Below are 20,462 nucleotides of genomic sequence, written 5' to 3'. Positions count from 1 at the left end.
GACCCCTACACCTATGGCCACTACAAGAGGTGGGCCGGCCCAACCCCAAAGCCTGTTTTTTTTGTTCTGCACACGTCTCTCCAGAGTGCGTCAGGTAAGTGGTGCCTGCTGTAGCAGGTACGTGGGTCTCAGGTTGGAGGTCCTGCTCTAGCGGACCCTAGGGGCTTGGACTCTGTTTTTATCCCCCTGCTTGTAGCCCCCGGTGCACGTTGGATTAAGGCAACCTTTTCCCTTGATTCCTCCTTAGAGCCGGTTAGGCTCTGGCTTAGCGGGCCATGGGTTTTTCAGGGGGGGGGGCGGGGTTGCGTGGGGGCTGATCTTTTCGTGCCCCCTCTGTGTTTCCCTGGATGCCTTTTCTCGCTTCGAATTTAGGGGGATTGGCGCGTCTGTATATCGATGTGAGTTGAGGTCTGAGACTTTTCTCTCATGGTTACAGGTTTGTTTCCCATTTTGATTCCGCCGCCCGCCTTTCCTTGGTTACGTGTGGGCGGCGGCTGTGGGGCGCTGTCCGTGTGTTTGCCTCCTGCCTGTCTCTTTGTATGCGGCGGGCGTGGGCTATTCGGCCCCGACCCCGAGCAGAGATTCACTGCGTTTCGCCACCCGCCTACCCCTCGTGGCTTCTCGTTTCAGCGTTGGGGCAGGCGGCGGCTCTGTGGGGTTTCGGCCCGGTCTCTGCGCGACGCCGGCGCTGCGTGGTCCGTTTTTGTGTGCCGCCGCCGGCTGTGGTTACCTGCGTTCCGTGGGATCCTGTGCTCCCCGTTCCGTTTCTGTGACGGCGCTCCATGGCGCCGGCGTGGCTTCGTGCGCGCTGTTCGTTGGTCGTTCTCCCTGCTTGGGGGCCGGCTCGTTGTCCCGGGGGCGGGGTTTGGTTGTGGGCTTGTCCCACGATGGCTCTACCAGGTGTTTTCTCCCGCCTTCTTCTGCCTACTTTAGGAGCCGGGGGTTTCATTCTCGTTTCTTCCCTGTGCCTGGTGTGTCTTTGAGTGCTGGAGTCCTTGCTTGTACTTCATCATGGAATGTGCGGATGTCCCTGTTGGGGAGGACCAGCCCCTCCAGGTTCCTCCTGAGGCGATCACCCTGCAGTCTATACAAGACATGATTCAGGCCGCAGTTTCGGCTGCTTTTGCGCAGCGCTCGGGGCCAGGTCCCTCCTCCCCAAAACGTCCTCGCTTGGATCCCTCTTCGGTTTCTGACGCTGAGGGGGAGGAGGAAGATCTCTGTGGGCGCTATGTGCAGGGTCAGGGTCAGGAGTTGCGGGATGTTCTTCTTCACATAAAGCAGAACTTGGCCTTTCCAGCTCCGGCGGCTTCGGACCTTTCGGAGGACTTTTTCTTACAGTATCAGCGTAAGGAGCCGGAGTCTCTGCCTCTTCATTCCTCCGTAAAAAAGGTGTTGGAGGGGGAATGGATGGAGGTTGACAAGCAGGCCTTCCCGAGGTACCTGGCGAAGCGTTATACCATCCAGGACTTTGCCAAGGAGTACCCTTCCTCTGTCAAGGTGGACTCTCTGATGGCGGGGCTTTCCTCACAGGGTTCATCATTTCAGAGGATGCCTCGCCCTCGGACCCTGTTGACAGGCGGGTGGAGGCCGCGGCCAAGCGTGCTTATTCGGCGGCCAATTTTTCCATTCGTGCCTCTGCCTACCTGTCTTACACGGTGCAGTCCTTATTGAAGGATTTCCAGTCCTTGGCGGAACTGCTGGACCAGGGGGCGGATGTGGTGCCTACCCTGGCGCTTGTGGAGCAGCAGACTCGGCTCCTGTCTGAGATCTCCTTCGACACCTTGGGGGCTTCTGCTGCTGCTGGGGGCGCTGCTATTCAGGCCAGGCGCCAGATTTGGTTGCGCAACTGGAAGGCTGAGGCTGCCCAGAAGGCTTTGCTGATGAGAATTCCCTTTTCCGGACCTAAGCTTTTCGGAGCTTCCCTGGAGGACATGGTCAAGAAGTCGGCTGAGGACCGGAAGCTACTTGCTCCCCTCCGATCATCCAGGGCCCGCTTTCCGGGGCCCAAGAGGGCGTTTTTCACCTTGTCCATGCCCAGGGGGAGTGCGCCCTTTTGAGGTAGGGGTCGCGGCCGGGGTGCCCCCTTCTCCAAATCCCGGTCTCAGCCTGCTGCTTCCACCTCCGCTCCCAAGTCCTGACTATCTTCTGGCCCCGCCGGGTGGTCTCCCGGTGAGCAGCCGTCTTCGCCACTTCCTTCCGGCTTGGGAGTCCTCTGTCTCGGACCTTTGGGTTCTTCGGATCGTGAGGGAGGGTCGCTCCATCTCCTTCAGGTCCCCTCCTCCGGGCGCCTTCCGCGCTACCCCACTGCCTTCCTCTCCGGTCAAACGGGAGGCCTTGTTTGCTGGCATCCAGGACCTGCTTGTGAAGGGGGCCATCCGGCCGGTTCCGCCGTCACAGCGGGGCCTCGGCGATTACTCCATTCTGTTCCTGGTAAGGAAGGTGTCTGGGGATTTTCGGCCTGTTTTGGACTTGAAACGGGTGAATTCGTTCATTCCTCACACTAAGTTCAAAATGCTTTCTCTGCAGGAGATTCTGCCGCTGCTGGTCCAGGGAGAGGTGGTGGCTTCTCTGGACCTGTTGGATGCCTACCTCCATGTGCCAGTTCACCTGTCTTCTCAGCCCTTCCTCCGGTTCTGCGTGGGTTCCTGCCACTACCAGTTCCAGGTACTCCCTTTTGGTTTGTCATCTGCCCCGAGGGTGTTCACCAAGGTTCTGGTGCCCTTGGTGGGCATTCTTCATCGGGAGGGTATCAGGGTTTTTCCCTACCTGGATGACTGGTTAATCTCTGCTTCTTCTTTTTCGAAGGGGAGGCTTCACGTCCGGAGGGTCTGCAAGGTCCTTTCTGCCCACGGTTTCCTGATCAACCTGCGGAAGTCCCATCTCGATCCCACCCAGGTCTTGATCTTCATTGGGGGCCGGTTGGACATGCTTCTGGGGAAGGTGTTCTTGCCCCTGGAACGCCGAAATGTCTTGTGGCGGGATCTGGGGGCTCTTCTGGGGCGGGAGTCTGCTCCTGTGATTCTGTGGTTGAGGGTTCAGGGGTTAATGTCTGCCACCATCAATGTTCTCCCCTGGGCTCGCCTTCACCTGTACCCCTTGGTCAATCACCTCCTGTCTCTTTGGGACCCCCGCTCCGAGGACTACGAAGTTCTGGTTCCGGTGTCTCCCCAGATCAGGTCCGACCTGGGCTGGTGGCTTGTGGCGTCCCATCTCTCGGAAGGTCTTCCCTTTCTGATCTCCCCGTCCCGGGTTGTCAAGACCAATGCCAGTCACTTGGGCTGGGGGGCGCCCTTGGGGTCCTGGCCGGTTCAGGGTCAGTGGGGTCCTCTTCTGTCCCGCTGCTCCTCCAACTACCACGAGATGAAGGCGGTCCTGTTGGCTTGCGGGACTTTGCTCCCTCTCTCCGGGGTCATCATGTTTTGGTTCGGACGGACAACCAGGTGGTGAGGTGTTACATCAACCACCAGGGGGTAGCCGGGTGCGCTCCCTGTGGTTGCTGTCCCAGGAACTGTTGTCCTGGGCGGAGGGTGCGGTCTTGTCTCTCAGGGCTGTCTATCTCCCGGGGTCGGAGAATGTGGTGGCGGACCGTCTCAGTCGGGTGTTCGCGCCATTGAGTGCCCTCTCCCTGTCGCCATCGGTCTTTCGGCGTCTGGTGGGCCTGTTTGGCCTTCCCCAGGTGGACTTGTTGGCGGAGTCGGTCAATGCCCTCCTTCCCTGCTTCTGCGCTCTCCATCCATGTCCGGGGGTCTGGAGGGTGGATGCTCTGTCCTTCCCATGGCCTCGGGATCTCCTTTATGCCTTCCCTCCTTTTCCCTTGATTCCTCGGGTCCTTTGCAAGATCTGTTTGGACCGGGCCCTGGTGCTCTTGGTGGTTCCCGGTTGGGTGCGCCGCTCCTGGTATCCTCTTCTGGGCGAACTGGCGATTCTGTCGTGTTGGAGGATTCCGGATCACCCGTTCCCCTTGCGGGGACCTCCTCTTCCCAGGGAGGTGTTGCGCCGGCTCCATCTGCAGGCTTGGCTGTTGAGCGGGTGACCTTGTTGGCCCAGGGGTGTTCCCCGGGGGTGGTTGCTTTATTGCAGGGGTCACGGAGGTCTTCGACCTTGATGTCCTATTCTTGTCACTGGTCCTCTTTTTCCCGTTGGTGCAACCTGCTGGGTTCTGACCCGGTGTCGGTGGATCCCATGAGGGTTCTAGATTCCTAGGCGGAGGGTTTTTCCCTGGGGTTGGCTACCTCCACGCTGAGGGCTCAGTGGGATGCCCTGCGGGTCTTCCGCAGTCCGGACCTGGACCTCCTGGATTCCTTGGTGGCCCGCTTGCTGCGCAGCTTTTCTTTGAGGCGGCCTCGGGCTGTTTGCCTGTCTCCTCCTTGGGATCTTCCTTTGGTCCTGCGGGCTCTGCAGGGTCCCCCCTTTGAGCCCCTTCAGTCAGTGGATCCGAAGTTCCTCACCTTCAAGGTGGTTTTCTTGGTCGCCATTGTCTCGGCCGGCCGCATGGGCAAACTGGGGTCCTTTCTTCGGTCCCCCCCCATCTTGAGGGTCCTGCCGGACCGGCTGGTCCTGAGCCATGATCCCCGCTTTCTGCCTAAGATTCCCTCCCTGGCTACCCGCTCTCGTGAGGTGTCCTTGCCTTAATTTTCCCCCTCGGTGGGTGTCCCCCTGTCCTTGTTGGATGTCCGCCGTGCGGTGGAAATTTACTTGGATCGCACCTCCTCTTTTTGTTAGTGTGACAGCTTGTTTGTGACCTTTGGCCCGGTGCGTTCGGGGCACAAAGCCTTCGGTTTCCACTCTCAGTCGCTGGTTGAAGCAGGCTATCCTGCTGGCTTACGGCTCCCAGGGGTCTGACCTCCCGGGCTCTGTCCAGGGGCGTTCCACCCAGGGTGTCTCAGTGTCTTGGGCCTCGTTTAAGGGTGTGTCCACTGAGGAGATTTGCCGGGCGGCTACGTGGTCCTCTCCCCACATGTTCATGGAGCACTACCGGGTGGTCCTGGGGGGCTCTCTCCCTGGGGATTTTGCGGGGACTGTTTTGAGTGTGGGTTCTGCCGCCCCTTGATTTGTCCTTTGTTGGGCTGTGTTTATTCTGTGGTTTTCATTACACGTTGGATTAAAGTTGTTTTGTTACCCTTTTATTGCCTTGGTGGTGTTTTGTATACCATGAAGCCGTTTGGCTTGGGTATGTGCTCACTTCGTTAGTCATGTGGCGAGGATGACTAACGAGGAGGTAATGCCCCGATTACTTACCGGTAATCTTCATTACTCCGAGTTAGTCTTCCTCGCCACATGAGTTCCCGTCCCTCCCTCCCTCCCTGTCTGGCTATCGGCTTCATGTTTGGCTTGGTAGTTTCAGGCTTTGGGGTTGGGCCGGCCCACCTCTTGTAGTGGCCACAGGGGTAGGGGTCGGCCATGTTGGGAAGGGATGGGAGGCATGGGAGGCTAACTTTTGCTTTGGAGGGTTCTGTTGTGGAGCTGAAGCTCACTTCGTTAGTCATAGGGCGAGGAAGACTAACTCGGAGTAATGAAGATTACCGGTAAGTAATCGGGGCATCTACATGGCCCCACTTGCCAAAATCATCAGATCTCAAGGCATCACTATCATCTCCTATGCAGACAATACACAATTCATCCTCTGCCTGACAGACAAGACACCTACCACCAGGACCAACTTCACCAACTACGTGACCTTTATGCACGCTGGCTGAGAACCAACTGCCTGGAACTCAACTCTGCCAAAACAGAAGTAATTGTCTTTGGATACAGCACCTTCCTGTGGGACGTCACCTGGTGGGCGACAATACAAAGACCCACACCAGCGTCCACTGCGCTAGAAATCTGGGGCTCATCCTGGATGACAAGCTCAACATGGCGGCGCATGTCAATGCAGTGAGCTCTGCCTGCTTCCACATCCTGCTGACGCTGCAGAAAAGTTTCAAGTGGATACCACAGAACACCAGACGAACCGCCAACCAAGCACTCCTCACAAGCAGACTTGACTACAGCAACTCACTGTCTGCCGGTATAATCATTTGCTTCTGAACAGACTGCAGACTATCCAGAATGCTGCAGCCAGACTCATACTTAACCTTCCTCTCTGCACCCACATCTCACCTCACCTAAGGGACCTTCACTGGCTATTCATCCACAAACGTAGCCAGTTCAAACTCCTCATGCACATACAAAGCCCTACACAACACTGGACCTATATACCTCAACAGCAGCATACACTTTCACAAACCATTCAGACACCTATGCTCAGCTTCACTCTCATTAGCGCACACACCCACATCCACAAAGGCAAAACAGGAGGTCGCTCTTTCTCCTACATTGCACCCAAAACACGGATCGGCCTCTCACAATACATTAGTCTCTTACTCGCTACTTGAGTTCCGCAAGAAGCTGAAGATCTACCTGTTTTTAGTAATTCTGCAAGGGCCTCACGCTCATACTCCTGCTCAGCACCTGGATACCCTTACTAGGTGATTAGAGCGTTCTACAAATTGACTTAATATAACAGAAGCAGAGCAGAGGCGAAGTGACTGGAGGAGAGAGCCCAGAAGCAAAGCAAGGAGACTGAAGCAGAGAGTAGCAGAGTGGAGGCAAGGAGACCAGAGATGGAGCACACTCAAATGAGGACACCAGAGAGAGCAGTGAAATGGTGCAGAAGTGATAAGACCAGAGAAGAAAGCAGAGGTGCAGAAGGACGATACACCTTTGATGCACAAACATATTAACAGAGATACACCCATCAGTCACAGAGAGAGAGGCGTCAAGTGCCACTAGCTATGGTCCTTGGAAAAGACTGCCCAGCCAAAAGGAGTCTGAATGATATGACTAAAAACTGGGTTTCAGACAGCATGTCCCAGCTTTCAGAATACTGAAATCAGATCTTTCTGCTCCTATTGTATTTGCGGTCGCAAAATTTCTAACTTCAATGTGGTTTATTCGTACGCACTGTCTTAAGTCCTCTCAACAGAATGAATTATTCTGATGATTTTAGTCCAATTGTTTATGTTTTTGAACTATCACAGCTTATTTTACTTTGTATAATTATTGTTGCATTATGTGTACTCTTTTATGGTCATGGCGACCGAAATAAAGATAAATTGATGATGATATGACTAAAATATGTTTGTATTGTGAAATACGGTGTGTACATTAGCGGAAAACACATCTGTGCTTTTATATGAGGTCATGCATGTCTCATTATGAAAGAAAACACAGGGAAGGGTGTCAAATATTTTGTTTTAGATAATAAAATTTGACATTTCTGAATGCCAGGCAATGGTATTTATTTGCTATAATGATTACAGTCTTTTAAAAAGATAAGGAAGGAGTGATTATACAAGATATACAAATTAAAAAATACATTACATTACTTAATATGTTTCCAAAAGGTGATAGTCTTCTAGAGCTAGGGTCATCAGATGTCAAACTTGCTTCAGTCAAGGGCTTTCTGCTTACAAACCTTGCTAATCTGGTCGTGTGGACCAAATGATTAAAGTGACCTGAACCCAGGGCCGGACTGGATGTAACGGGCACTGGGCATTTTCCCAGTGAGTCGGAAGGGTAGGGGAAGATTTTCAAGTAGTGGGGGACAGTTTTGTTACTAGGGGTTGGTTTTGCAGCAGTACTGCAATATGTGCCCCTGTAACAAAACAAAAGCAGCAGTAGTGCTAAAGCGAAAACATCTGTGATCTCGGCTGGTGCTGCTGCCCATCGGAGGGACTTCTTGGACTTTCATCCCAGCTCTTTTGAAATCAACACCACGCCTCGCGGCCCCCGCTTCGCGGGAGCCGCTCGAGGGACCGGGACTCTGCTGCAGTCACTTGGGGAATTGTTGCTGGTGTGCTGACACTGACCCTGCAAGAACCGGCGTATTCAGGACTGCGAGGACCAGGGTGCTGTGCACGAAGCAGATCAGCCGCACCTGGTCCTCTTCCTGACTCCTCCCCCAACACCTTAAACAGGCGGTGCAGCCCCCTGATCGTGGGCTCCATCTGTGATCTCGGCTGGTGCTGCTGCCCATCGGAGGGACTTCTTGGACTTTCATCCCAGCTCTTTTGAAATCAACACCGCGCCTCGCGGCCCCCGCTTCGCGGGAGCCGCTCGAGGGACCGGGACTCTGCTGCAGTCACTTGGGGAATTGTTGCTGGTGTGCTGACACTGACCCTACAAGAACCGGCGTATTCAGGACTGCGAGGACCAGGGTGCTGTGCACGAAGCAGATCAGCCGCACCTGGTCCTCTTCCTGACTCCTCCCCCAACACCTTAAACAGGCGGTGCAGCCCCCTGATCGTGGGCTCCATCTGTGATCTCGGCTGGTGCTGCTTCCCATCGGAGGGACTTCTTGGACTTTCATCCCAGCTCTTTTGAAATCAACACCGCGCCTCGCAGCCCCCGCTTCGCGGGAGCCGCTCGAGGGGCCGGGACTCTGCTGCAGTCACTTGGGGAATTGTTGCTGGTGTGCTGACACTGACCCTGCAAGAACCGGCGTATTCAGGACTGCGAGGACCAGGGTGCTGTGCACGAAGCAGATCAGCCGCACCTGGTCCTCTTCCTGACTCCTCCCCCAACACCTTAAACAGGCGGTGCAGCCCCCTGATCGTGGGCTCCATCTGTGATCTCGGCTGGTGCTGCTGCCCATCGGAGGGACTTCTTGGACTTTCATCCCAGCTCTTTTGAAATCAACACCGCGCCTCGCGGCCCCCGCTTCGCGGGAGCCGCTCGAGGGACCGGGACTCTGCTGCAGTCACTTGGGGAATTGTTGCTGGTGTGCTGACACTGACCCTGCAAGAACCGGCGTATTCAGGACTGCGAGGACCAGGGTGCTGTGCACGAAGCAGATCAGCCGCACCTGGTCCTCTTCCTGACTCCTCCCCCAATACTGTTGCCCTCCATTATATGAACGTCTCCCTGCCTACTCGCGCTAGCGGGACGCGCGCGGGACGCAGCCCGGGGCGAAGACCGGGCAAAGAGCGGGCCGTTTGAGGCCGTTCGAGGTCAGCGAGGTCAGGTCAGGGCTACCCTCTTTTGTATATCATCTTAACAGTTCTGTTGCTCCTTATTTGTTGATTAGTTACTATTTCTTACCCACAGTCTAGCCAGGGGGTTGCCGTTGTTGTTTACCAAGCTATGTCTACAAGGCAAACACGGAGCAAGGCCGCAAATGGCGGCCCCTCAATCATTGGTCCTATGGACGATTTTATTACTCGTACTAACACAGCCATAGACTATGAGATTTCTAAACTCCAGACTCGAGTTTCCCTGGAACTGGCATCCGCTAGGAGATTGTCCCAGGTAATTGATCAGTCAAAAAAATCTTCCCTAGGCCATATAGCTACTGTGGTTACCCCGGTGCGCCCACCTATCCCCCACTGTGTAGTTGCACAGGTTGATGTTCATCATACCCCGGTTCTCCCCACATTACCCCCCACTTTAGAGCCACTGACCCAGGATAGTGCAATGAATTCTCTTAATACGCCTTTTAAGCAGGATGTTAGTTCTAATAATTCTACCCCTGCTATGTTTCCACTCAGGCGCTCTATTAATAAAAAATATCAACCTAAAAAAAGATGCACCTCCCGGTCTGCTTACGGTCGCAAGAAGGCTAAAATTGTGGTTGCACAATACCCGAATTTGACTAGTGCTCCGGCATTAAATTCCATAGAAGGGCGTGTGCCCAGGGATCAACCACATCATGTGGGAGCTAAAGAGGGTCCAGTCTCTGCTCCCTTGACTGCTTCTACGGTCACGGAGTCAGAGGTTGAGGTTGAGGGCCTACATGTAGAGAATGGGGAAAGTAATGAAGGAGAATTCATAGGTTTAGTTTGGGAAACCCTCAAAAAACTTCTTACTCCTCTCGATCTTAGACTCTCACGTATTGAGAATAATCTGCTCGAGATGGAAAAGAGCATCATTGCTCTGGCCACTCTCGGCCTGAGAAGTCTAGAAAACCAGGGTTTTCCTGCTGTTGAGCCACCCCCCCATGGTTTAACCCCTCAAGTCCCGCAAACCTCCCTTCCTGTCCCCGCCACTGCACGTTTGATTCCTACATCAGGGACTGTGGGTGTGGATCCTACTAACACCGCCTCCATACCTAAGGCTCTAAAGCGTCCTACCCCCCAACTATTAGCTAAATCCAAAGTTGGTGCACCGCGTAGGCCCCCTCCTAGCGCAGTGGCGTTACATTCATCTAAGAGCCCTCCTGCTAAGAACAACTTTAGAGGGGGTTACATTGATCTCCCTCCAGAGGCCAATGATCATGTGGTTGTGCTGACGGGTGTCCCTGAGTTAGGAAGTGGCCATCATGAGAACTATGAGTCTCTGAAGAACAAGACAGTTCATTGGCTTAACGTGAATAGACCAATCCCTATTGGACAGAGAAGTAGAATCTTGATGGTACGCAGAACCCCCTGGGTGGGCCCCTCAAAGAAATCTAGTCCCGGGGACTGTATAGTGGTGACCTTTGAGGACCCTCACACGGCACATTACATCTGCTCCTGGCCTACTGGTGAAGGTTCTCATGTTACACCAAGGCCATTGCCCTTTTTTTACCCTCCGTGTCCTAGTTACACACGGGAAGAGAATTGGTCTGTTGTACACCACCATAACTGGAGGAGCCATCCCAAAAAAGTTCAAGATTCATGTATAAATTGGTATGGTTTCTCCACCTCGAATCGGTTTGCTGGGCTTGAGGAGGTAGATTGACTCGTATGCCAACCGGTTCCCCAGGTCCCCTTATTACAGGCCTTGGGGCACAACGACTCTTCTCTTGTAGTGTCTGTTCCTTCGGTTGTTAGCTCCCTTAGTCTAGAGGGAACGTTTACTGTTTTACCTATAGAGGAGAGTTTGTATACGCCATGTATTTCCGACTCCCAAGTAGTAGGGGATCAACTGAATCCATCTTGTACGATCCCCTTGCCTCCAATTCAGGATGTTTTGCCAATTCAAAATGTTTCATCAATCAGGAGGTTGTCTGATGTAGCAATAGCACCCTATCACCACCAGTTTGAGCCACTACCTAGGCTAAACAGATCTACTGCGGAGGGGGTAGGACCTGCGTCCATTCTGGCCACACTAGATAATCCTCCAAGGGAGATTACCCCTGACGTCCCTTTGCTAAAGATTATAAGTTGGAATGTAGCAGGGCTCGCCCGTAACTTTGAAATCCCTGAATGGAATGCCTTTTTGGACCCTTATAACATCTGTCTTTTGCAGGAAACGTGGTGCCTTGAACCTAAGCACAGAGTGGGCTTTACGACCTACTTTGTTCCAGCCTCCCTTCAATATGGACGTAAAGGCCGCCCGTCGGGTGGCCTTCTTATATGGGTTAATATTGCTTTAGGTTTAAGTGTAACCCAAAAGCCGACGCATTCTCCTGATCTCCAGAGGATATCCATCCTTTGCCCAGGGGGCAGGAAGTTGGAGGTCTTTAACCTCTACTTAAGGGGGGCTAGGGGCGGGTCTTCTACTCTATCCTCCACAGGATTAAGTAACGATCTTTCCGCCTGCTGTATTGATTCTTATATTTTTCTCGCAGGCGACTTTAATTGCTGTTTCGAGCCATTGGCCAGGGAGGATATTTTGGATACCTGGGATGAGGATATAAGGAGAGGCATTCCCACCCTGACCCTAGACCCGATCCCTAAATGGTCCCAGAGCGCGGTAGACATCAATGCTCTCTGTATGGAATTTGACCTAAGATCAACTAATGGTCGATCCAAATCGGATCTTTTGGGTGCGCACACCTATAACAGGATGGGACACACTTCTAGAATAGATTATGTTCTGTTGAATTATAACTTGTGGCCACTCCATTACGATATGGAGGTTATTGCGTCTTGCGATAGCGACCACAATCCTCTCTCCTTAACATTGATTTCCCCCTGGCAGGCTGGGAACATAGCTGAGTTCCCCTACAAGTGGAAAACCTCCCATGAGCTTGCTCCTTCGCGCTGTGGCAGGCGCCTAAAGTGGGCTAAAGTAGCAGCGGATGAGGAAAGGATGGCACAGGCAGGGACCACTATGGCAGCATCGGGCACGCGCCTTGAAGCCCTGGGTACCACCAGCCAATCTGTTTCATCATTATTCACAGAAACCATTGCGCTGTTAAGTGATTTGTTTATTATACCCCAACCCAGCGCGAATGTTTCTGCGAAAAGTGCTCCTAGGGCAAGAAACAAGTGGTATTCCTCTAAATGTCGGGCCGCAAAGGGGGAACTTATCTCTGCAGTGAAAAGTAAGGATGCAGGCAGCATTAGATGGGCGAGGAAACGCTATAAAAAAGTTATGGCTGAGGCAAAGGAGGCCCATGATTATAGTTTTTGGTGGGATTTAGTGGAGGCAAGCTCCAGGAAAGACACCAAGGGGTTCTGGGAGCTGCTGAGAGCTAGGGACAAACCTTTTGATTCCCTGCTTACCTGCAATATTCCTGGCGATCTTTGGTTTGCCCACTTCTCTAAACTCTACTCTGCCCAAAGTGGGGTACTCCATCCTAACATGGGCCTTCTCGCCAGCTTATCAGCTGAGACCTCCATTAATCCCTGCCCCTTCAGCACTGAGGAAGTTGCAAGGGCAATTAGTTGTATTGTTTCTAACAAGGCTGCCGGACCGGACGGAATCCCGGGTGACTTGCTGAAGAAATACCCATTACCCTGGAGTAGGTTAATTGCATCACTATTGAATGAGGTTGTGTCGGGAGGTTCTCTCCCTGACTCATGGAGGGGTGCTGAGGTCGTCCCTATTTTCAAAAAAGGTTGTCGGGACGACCCAGCTAATTATCGTCCTATTAGCTTGCTTGATTCTACACAAAAGGTTGCGGGCAAAGTGGTGCTAGGTAGGATTCTGCAGTGGATTGAAGAAAATCAGGTTCTGTCAGACTTCCAGGCTGGTTTTAGAGCAGGGATGGGTACCATCGAGCAGACGTTTCGCCTTCTAATGATATATTGGAAAGTGGTTGTGCTGGGTGGGGGCAGCTTGTATTTAGTCTTTATAGACTTGCGAACTGCCTTCGACCTGGTCCCACGAGTCCAACTGTGGAATGTCTTAGGTAGGTTGGGTTTACCTCCCTATTTGTTGGCCTTGCTTATAAAGTTTCACGAAAGCAACTTTGCCCAGATTAGGTGGGGTACCCAGGGGGAGAAAACATCTCGTATCTCCGTAGATAGGGGCGTCCGCCAGGGATGTGTGCTTGCCCCCACTCTGTTTTCTCTTTATGTTAACGGAGTGGTGGAACATCTGCTCCAACAGCCGTCAGACGCACCATCCTTGGCTGGCAGAAAAGTACCTACGCTCCTTTTTGCGGATGATACCCTCCTAATTTCAAAGTCACCAGCAGGTATCCAAAAGTTGCTTTCTAGCTTTAAGGCCTTTTGTGATACTAAGGGCCTGTCCATAAATATAAGCAAGACCAAATTCCTTGTTCTCAACCCTCCCAGGAAAGCGGCTGTTCCTCCTTCCCTGGACTCTGTTCCCCTTGATAGAGTCAACGAATTTGACTATCTAGGTATCCGTCTATGTGCCAATATGAGCTGGAAGGCGCATCACCAAAAGGTGTTCTTGACCCACAAGAGGGTCACAGGGGCCCTGCTCAAGGAACAACGTGCCTCAGCTTTAAAACCTATTGGGGCACTTCTTGATATATACAGGGCAAGGGTGGTGAGTGCAGCTCTGTATGGTGCGGAATTGTGGGGTATACAAAGAGTTGACATTTTGACACACCTTGAAAACAACTTTCATAAAGACCTTATGAAATTACCCCACAGTACCCCCACAATTCCCCTCCTGTTTGACGCAGGCACACGCTCAATCAGCGAGCAAGCCAGGCTACGTCCCCTTTTATTATGGGCCAGGATATGGAATGTCCCTGAATTGAGTAGTTACGCAGATGCCCTGAGCGAAATCTTATCCTCATCCGGTTGGCATAAGGTAATCTGGCTCAGGGAGGTTAAGCGTCTTCTCTATGACCTGGGTTTAGGAGATGCTTGGGTCAATAGAACAGCACCCTCAAAACAATTGCTCAAAAAGATCTATTGGCTCTGGGTGGATAATGAGAGGTTGTGTAACCCCAATCATTGTAAATCTGTCGCCCTGTTTTTGTTAGTCAAGGAGATCCCTTTCAGAGAACCTTATTTGGATGCAATCTCCAACCCAGGTGATAGAGCATTATACTTTAAATTCAGGGTGGGTGTTCTTCCTCTAGGTCTTTTTACGTCTACCTGGAAACCTCCATACCAAACTGTCCCTTACTGTCCCTTTTGTAATTTAAGGGTCGAGTCCATAGCTCATCTGTTGTTCGAGTGTCATGCTTATTCTGTGCCTAGGTCGAGATGGCTGAAGCCTTTATGTAGGAGCCTAGGTACAAGATCATACTTGGAAGCTTTACGCATATTGCACTCTGACACTCGTCCCTTTTTTGCCTGCTGTTTAGCTAAATTTTTGGGTTGGGCTTGGAGGATAAGATCTGCAAGGAAACAGCTGTTACAGTAATATCCTTTTTTTTAAAACTTTTAGATATCCGACAGTATATGGAATTTAATAATCATTTTATCTTGTAACTGTATTGTATTATGTCTTATTTATTGTGCGATATGTGTTGTATTGTTGTGCTTTTATGACTAACTGTCGAAATAAAGCTTTTGAACTGAACAGTGCTGCTCTTCGCTAGTACGCCACTATCTTCCCCCCACGTTGGTCCAGCAGAATTGTCAGGGCTGGTTTGTGTTCCCAGTCCGGTCCTGCCTGAACCAAGACTACAGCTTTCACAATGCCTGCTAATAACGCCAACCCAAGGTTGAAGCACTGAATCTTTGAGTCACATGGTGATCTGGAAACCATACATAAATCACAGTCCTAATTCAGAGAGGCATTCTGAAAATCAAGAAGTGGAGAATTTCTTCCTCACCGACAGAAAAGAGAAAGTGGGGTTTGGTAGCGTCCCGTGGCATCAAATTATGGTGCACAATGGGAGGATTACACATCACCACTTTACATTTAAAACATATTTTGGAGAAGGTTTTAACCTCTATCACGGAAGGGCACAAGAATCAAAAGCTACTTGAAAACAGTTCCAGAAAAGCACATATATAATTAATAAGGCTCCCTGTTTTCCGTTTTTACAGATTTTTACAGATAAATACAGACATAAAACATTTATTTTCTTGTCTGTATTTTTAAATGTGGATAAAAACGGAAATGGGGTTGCTTTGTGAGTAATTCTAAAAACTGTCTGCCATGCCTGCCAGGTCAATAGCTGTGTGAATTTATAGGTATGGAGATTAAAAAAGAAATGAATTTTAGTAAAGAGGCTTTAACAGCAGTAGGTATGCACAAGATTGATATTGAAATGTGCATATTTTCATATAAGTGCATTGATTTATCTTCTGCAGGTGTTCACAGCATTGAAACCTGGCAGGGATTCAAGCATGAGTGCATATTTATCAGTTGAATACATGTGAAAATATACTATTTTCTGCTTAATGTTTCCACAAAACCCAAAATTAATATGGATATATACAGATAAAATGTGCAAAAAATAAATATGGATAAATGCAGACGGAAATGTCCAAAAACGAAATACCATAAAACTGGAAGCCCTAATAATTAACTATCAATTCTATCTTCTACAAGATAATTATAAGGATGGGAACAAATGTGTATTCATCAACAAAGAAGCATTAAAAAAGGGAAATACGGTAAAGAGTCCATCTAACCAGAAGTGCTGCCAGTGTCTTCGAAGTCAATGTTTCCAAGGTGCAGTACGCCAGCCACTACACGGAAGAGATCGAGCTTCTCGGTGTCATCCAGGCCAATCTTCTTCATAGCGATGCACATGCGGTTGAAATCTCCATGATCATCTAGCAGAGGGTCCGTCAACGGACGATCCTTGAGGTGCTACAAGACAACAGCAACGACACAAGTTACATACATTTCTACCATGAAGAAATGCATTACAAATGTTACTCATGGATCACCCAGGCTACTCAACAGCACAGGCATGCAATACATCTATGATTCAAGCACCTTAACACTTTTCACAGAAATATAAATGCACATGCGTGTGTGTAAGCGGCAATAAGTTAATAAACCCACTTTCATATATCACTTACTGGAGTCTTCATTCTTCGTCATGCTAACGCCAAAACAATGAGGAAACTGTAGGAGGGAGGACGGCTCAGCCCAGCGGAAGTCGGGAAACACGAACGGAGCCATGGAGAAAATGCCGGAAACTGACCGCGTTCTAGTCGCGCTGGGAACGCGTGACGTCAGGACGCATCCGCCAATGGAGAACAAGAAGGGCGGAACCAGGAACAAGGGAGAGGAGAGCAGCACGGAAATCGAGTATATCGGAGGAGAGTGGACAGCGGAGCAACGAGTACCAGGAGAGGATGAAAGAGAGACAAGTGCGAGGAGGGAACGACAGGAGAAGGTCGGAGACCCAGGCGCAGACGTCACGGAGGGAGCGACGACCACGGAAAAGGAGTATACTGCGTTCAAGCCCGGCGGCTCAAGAGAAGGAGAGGACGCCCCGGGTCCGGCTGCCACAGCCCTGTTCACGGGTCGTGGCCTCAGGCAAGTACCACTCAGAGGGTCTTTTTGGTGGGGTAGCTGGGACGCCCACGAGGAGTGTAAACACAGCTGCACACTACCAGAGTCTGCATAACCCTCTCACAGCCCTTAAAGGTCCCTCCCTGACTCCCCATATTCCCTTCCCTCACGCCGTTATGGTGGAGGTGGCACAACCACGGAATAGGAAAAGATAAAGCCTAACCCGAGTGTTTTCTGTTCTTTTCTTTTGGCTGCCCTGATTTGGAGATCCCCGGAGAGAGCAAAACCAGACCCAGAAGAGGGAGGACCAAGACAACCGGGAATAGAGAAAGGAGTGGTAGCGGGACTAAAACCTTTCAAAAACCAGACGTTTCGGAGGCTGCTATTGTTTGACTCTTCCAATTGATTTTCTAAATACAGACTGACTGCCTCCTACTGTGGCGAATAAACAGTATCCCCACATTAACGTACAGCCCAACTGGTTTCTTATATACCACCCTCTCGAGCATCCTTACAGAAACTTTGTGTACGGTCTCATCGACTGAATGTTACAGTCGCTTTACGGAGGAAACAACTGAACTAACACTTGCAAGGCTTATTTAACGTGAATCAAGTTCCCTGGACCGATGTAACCCCTAGTACTCGAACTATGGTCGCATGGTTTTATTTGTTACAAGTGCAAGCACATTTGGTAATATTTCCTTTTTTCCAATTAAAGATAAGATTGATATTGCAAAACTTCAGGCAGCTCCGGCGATTTCTGGTAGTTTTGCATTCCTCGATGACTTATAAAAACACACACATGCCTGAAGCGCAAGAATTCCTCATTCTGCGCAGTGATGAGTGAAGGGAATAACGAATTCTTGCTGTGCTGTCCTGCACTATCAAGGACCAGATAATGTAACTACCTTAATGTTAATAGCATTCTCCTAATTACACCCTGTCCCCTGGCAGTGCATCAAAGCAAGTTCTCCAGCGAGGGAATCTTAGTGTGGTGGACCAAGAGGACCATGCAGGTACGCACCACACACACGCGGCCCTCCTAGGAAAGTTGTTTTCAAATGCACCGTCAGGGTTCCGAGGCAATGTATTTACCTTACCGCAGTTATATGAAGGCACATACATTGCCCAGTCCCTAACAATGCTCTTTAAAGCAACTGTGTTGGGCTGTTTTCTGTTTTTCTCTAGCTTAGTAGTGGAGCAATCCTGATTACAGTCCTCTTATCTGCAGATGCAAAACAGATTAATTTAAATTGTTTTCAAATTCGGCGAAATATTTTGCCCACCACTATTAACAGTCTCACACATATGTGACAGATAACTTCACTAATGACATCGATGACATCAGTGGTAACATTGTATGCACATTAGCATTGACATTATGATTGATTTTACCATGGATACCGTATCATTTCTTTGTTTGGAGAAGTTTTATTTAATGATTAAGTTGTATATTTCTTTTATTTGTTTGTATAAATATTGTGAGGTTGTAAGCAGTGCATTAGTGGATGAGTTTTGGTTTCCATGGCAGAGACTCAAGTTATGGTTTATGTAACTAACCATTAGTCATGAATTTTAAGGGTCTTTAGGCTTTATTTAATAACCATAACTGCTTAATAACTGTAGATGTTAATCACATTTCAGACTTTTTTTTTTAAAGTATGTTATAGGTTATGAGCAGACAAACCCACAACTTCGCTTCAACAAAGTATTTTTCAGTGCATTTTAGCGTTGTTTGAAGATTTCTATATTTAGGGTCTTCGTGGTGGGGGTGTGAGTTAGAATATTTGTAGTGGACCAGGACTGAGTAATTTCAGGTTTTTAGGTCTGCCACAGACACAGTTTATGCTGCCTCACGTGTAACATGTTCCCCAAAACCTTCCGAAAGAAATAGACACATATTTAGATAGAGGGGCTTTCAGTCAACCTATGCCGCTTTTGGACATAGGCTTGGCCCTGCGTCCAATCACCCACGTTTCCTAAGAAGATTTGCCCCCAGGCCTGATGACTTAATGCCTTTTTCTTTTTTTTAAATTTGCAAATTCCTTTTAACTTTATATTCGAAGTTCAAGAATTTGTATTTTATTTGCAAGCTGTTGATGAATGCTACAATAGGTTATGTGTACCTCAATGACTGACCTGGACCTTTTTTCATCCTAGCTCAGTATCTCTGTTTTTGCTTAAAGTGGTGACTTATATATAGGTTAACTTTTTTTTGCTCGTACGAGTCTCACAAATTTCATGAAATTTGACAGCTCAAGAAAATGTCGCCCATTTCTGAATACAAAATGGTGGCTGCAGGCTCTCAAATATTTTTGATTTCTCAAGTTTACCATCCACTAAATGTATTTTCCTTATTTGTTTCCATGCCACTAGGTACCTACCCCCCCCCCCACCACCACCACCATGTATGTGGCTTACAAGTGATTGTCAGGTTTCCCATTTCTAGCATTTATTTTAAGGTACAAAACTAATGAGTTGTTGCAAATTTGCATATTTTAAAACAGCTGTAAAGATAATTTAAGATCTTTATTAGGCAAATGTAATTGACCAAACAAGCGAGTTTCGAGACATTAGTGGGCAGGATATACTTATCCCTTTCCAAGCCCACCGAACACTGGTTTAAAACACAAATATATCAAACTGCTGAAAGGCATTGATGAAAAATTTAAAAAGCATACTTTCTTAACGAAGTTCTAGTTTTGTGGCATGTTTGTTGTAAATGCATTGAGCTTTTTTGCTGTAGCTGAGAAGAACATTTCCTATGGTAATTTAAATGGGAAATATATTTTTTGACCCACTTTTACCTTTTGTACTCTGTTCGGATCTGCACAAAACTCAGTAAGTCCAACCTCAGCCAGGTTCCCCCTGGAGTGCAAAATTTAATGCAGATTCGTCAAAGTGCACCAAAAGGTAATACCAATCACACAAAAAGCAATTTTCAATGAAAAGTGCATCTAAACCATAACTACAGTCACTATTGCCAACCACTTAATGACTTTAATACCACAGCAGAGGCATACAGAAGTAGTGATGTGTCCAAATGAGTGTGAGTAAACCTACAATAAATTCTCATCAGTTGACAGTGACTTTCTGCTCAGTTGATGTGTCAACTTCCCTATTATGCTCCCCTTATATTTACCACTTTCAGTATGAATTGAACCAACATACCATTACCTTAAATCTAAACAGGGCTAGTAAATTGTTCATTTGATCCAATTAGAAAACAAAGTTTATACGTAGGTCACAATGTAGGCATCAAACTAATAATCCTAAATGTAAATTAGTGTTGTTAACTGCATTCTTTGCAGTGTGAGATATAAACATATGCGATGACATTTATTTGACATTACCTGTTTGTTGTTAACAAAAAAGTAAATGGCCATGCAAAAATTTGGAATGTGCATTAAGTTGCTAGAGATTGTAGACATTTAAATACCTACACCTTGATGACAGTGGTTGTGAAACCAACCGTGAAATGTACATTAAACGGAAAATCTAATGTAATGAATCAAAATAACACAAATGCTCTGAATTTCCAAAGTAAGCCTACTGCTAATTCTAATCACTTGGCTGCGGAGTCAAAATGTAGCGATATTTGGATTTTGTTTTTGAAAAACTGGAACATGTGCAAGAAAGTATGTTATTTTTCCCCCCACAAATGGCATCACAGTTTTTGTGTTTTTTGTATGTGGTGGTATTTTTTTTTCCTATTTTTGTGTCTTTACTTGCTTACAGTTTGTGGTGGAAACAGGTACGAAACCCATGGGTGAATCCAAAAATCTATACATTTTTGAAAAGTAGACAAAATATGGAATTCAGCAAGGTGCCATTTGTGTAGATCGTTCAAAGTATCAATGGTGGTGAGATGTACACTGGTGTACTCATGTTTACAAAATGTTCAACTGTTTCAAAACTGTAAG

At 48.9% G+C, this 20,462-nt stretch overlaps 1 protein-coding gene across 9 annotated transcripts in view; it reads right to left on the bottom strand.

Moving 5' to 3' along the window:
• The window catches only part of MYO6 (myosin VI), an 856,486-nt gene that overhangs the window by 411,728 nt on the left and 424,296 nt on the right, over positions 1-20,462 (bottom strand). For all 9 annotated transcript variants that reach the window (XM_085610973.1, XM_085610975.1, XM_085610976.1 and 6 more), the window contains exon 11: positions 15,705-15,885. In XM_085610973.1, coding sequence (XP_085467099.1) covers positions 15,705-15,885 — 181 coding nt within the window. The remainder of the gene's footprint in view (positions 1-15,704; positions 15,886-20,462) is intronic.

Source organism: Triturus cristatus, chromosome 6, assembly GCF_964204655.1.
Source record: "Triturus cristatus chromosome 6, aTriCri1.1, whole genome shotgun sequence".
Lineage (NCBI taxonomy): Eukaryota > Metazoa > Chordata > Amphibia > Caudata > Salamandridae > Triturus > Triturus cristatus.
This window is presented reverse-complemented; position numbering and strand designations above follow the sequence as displayed.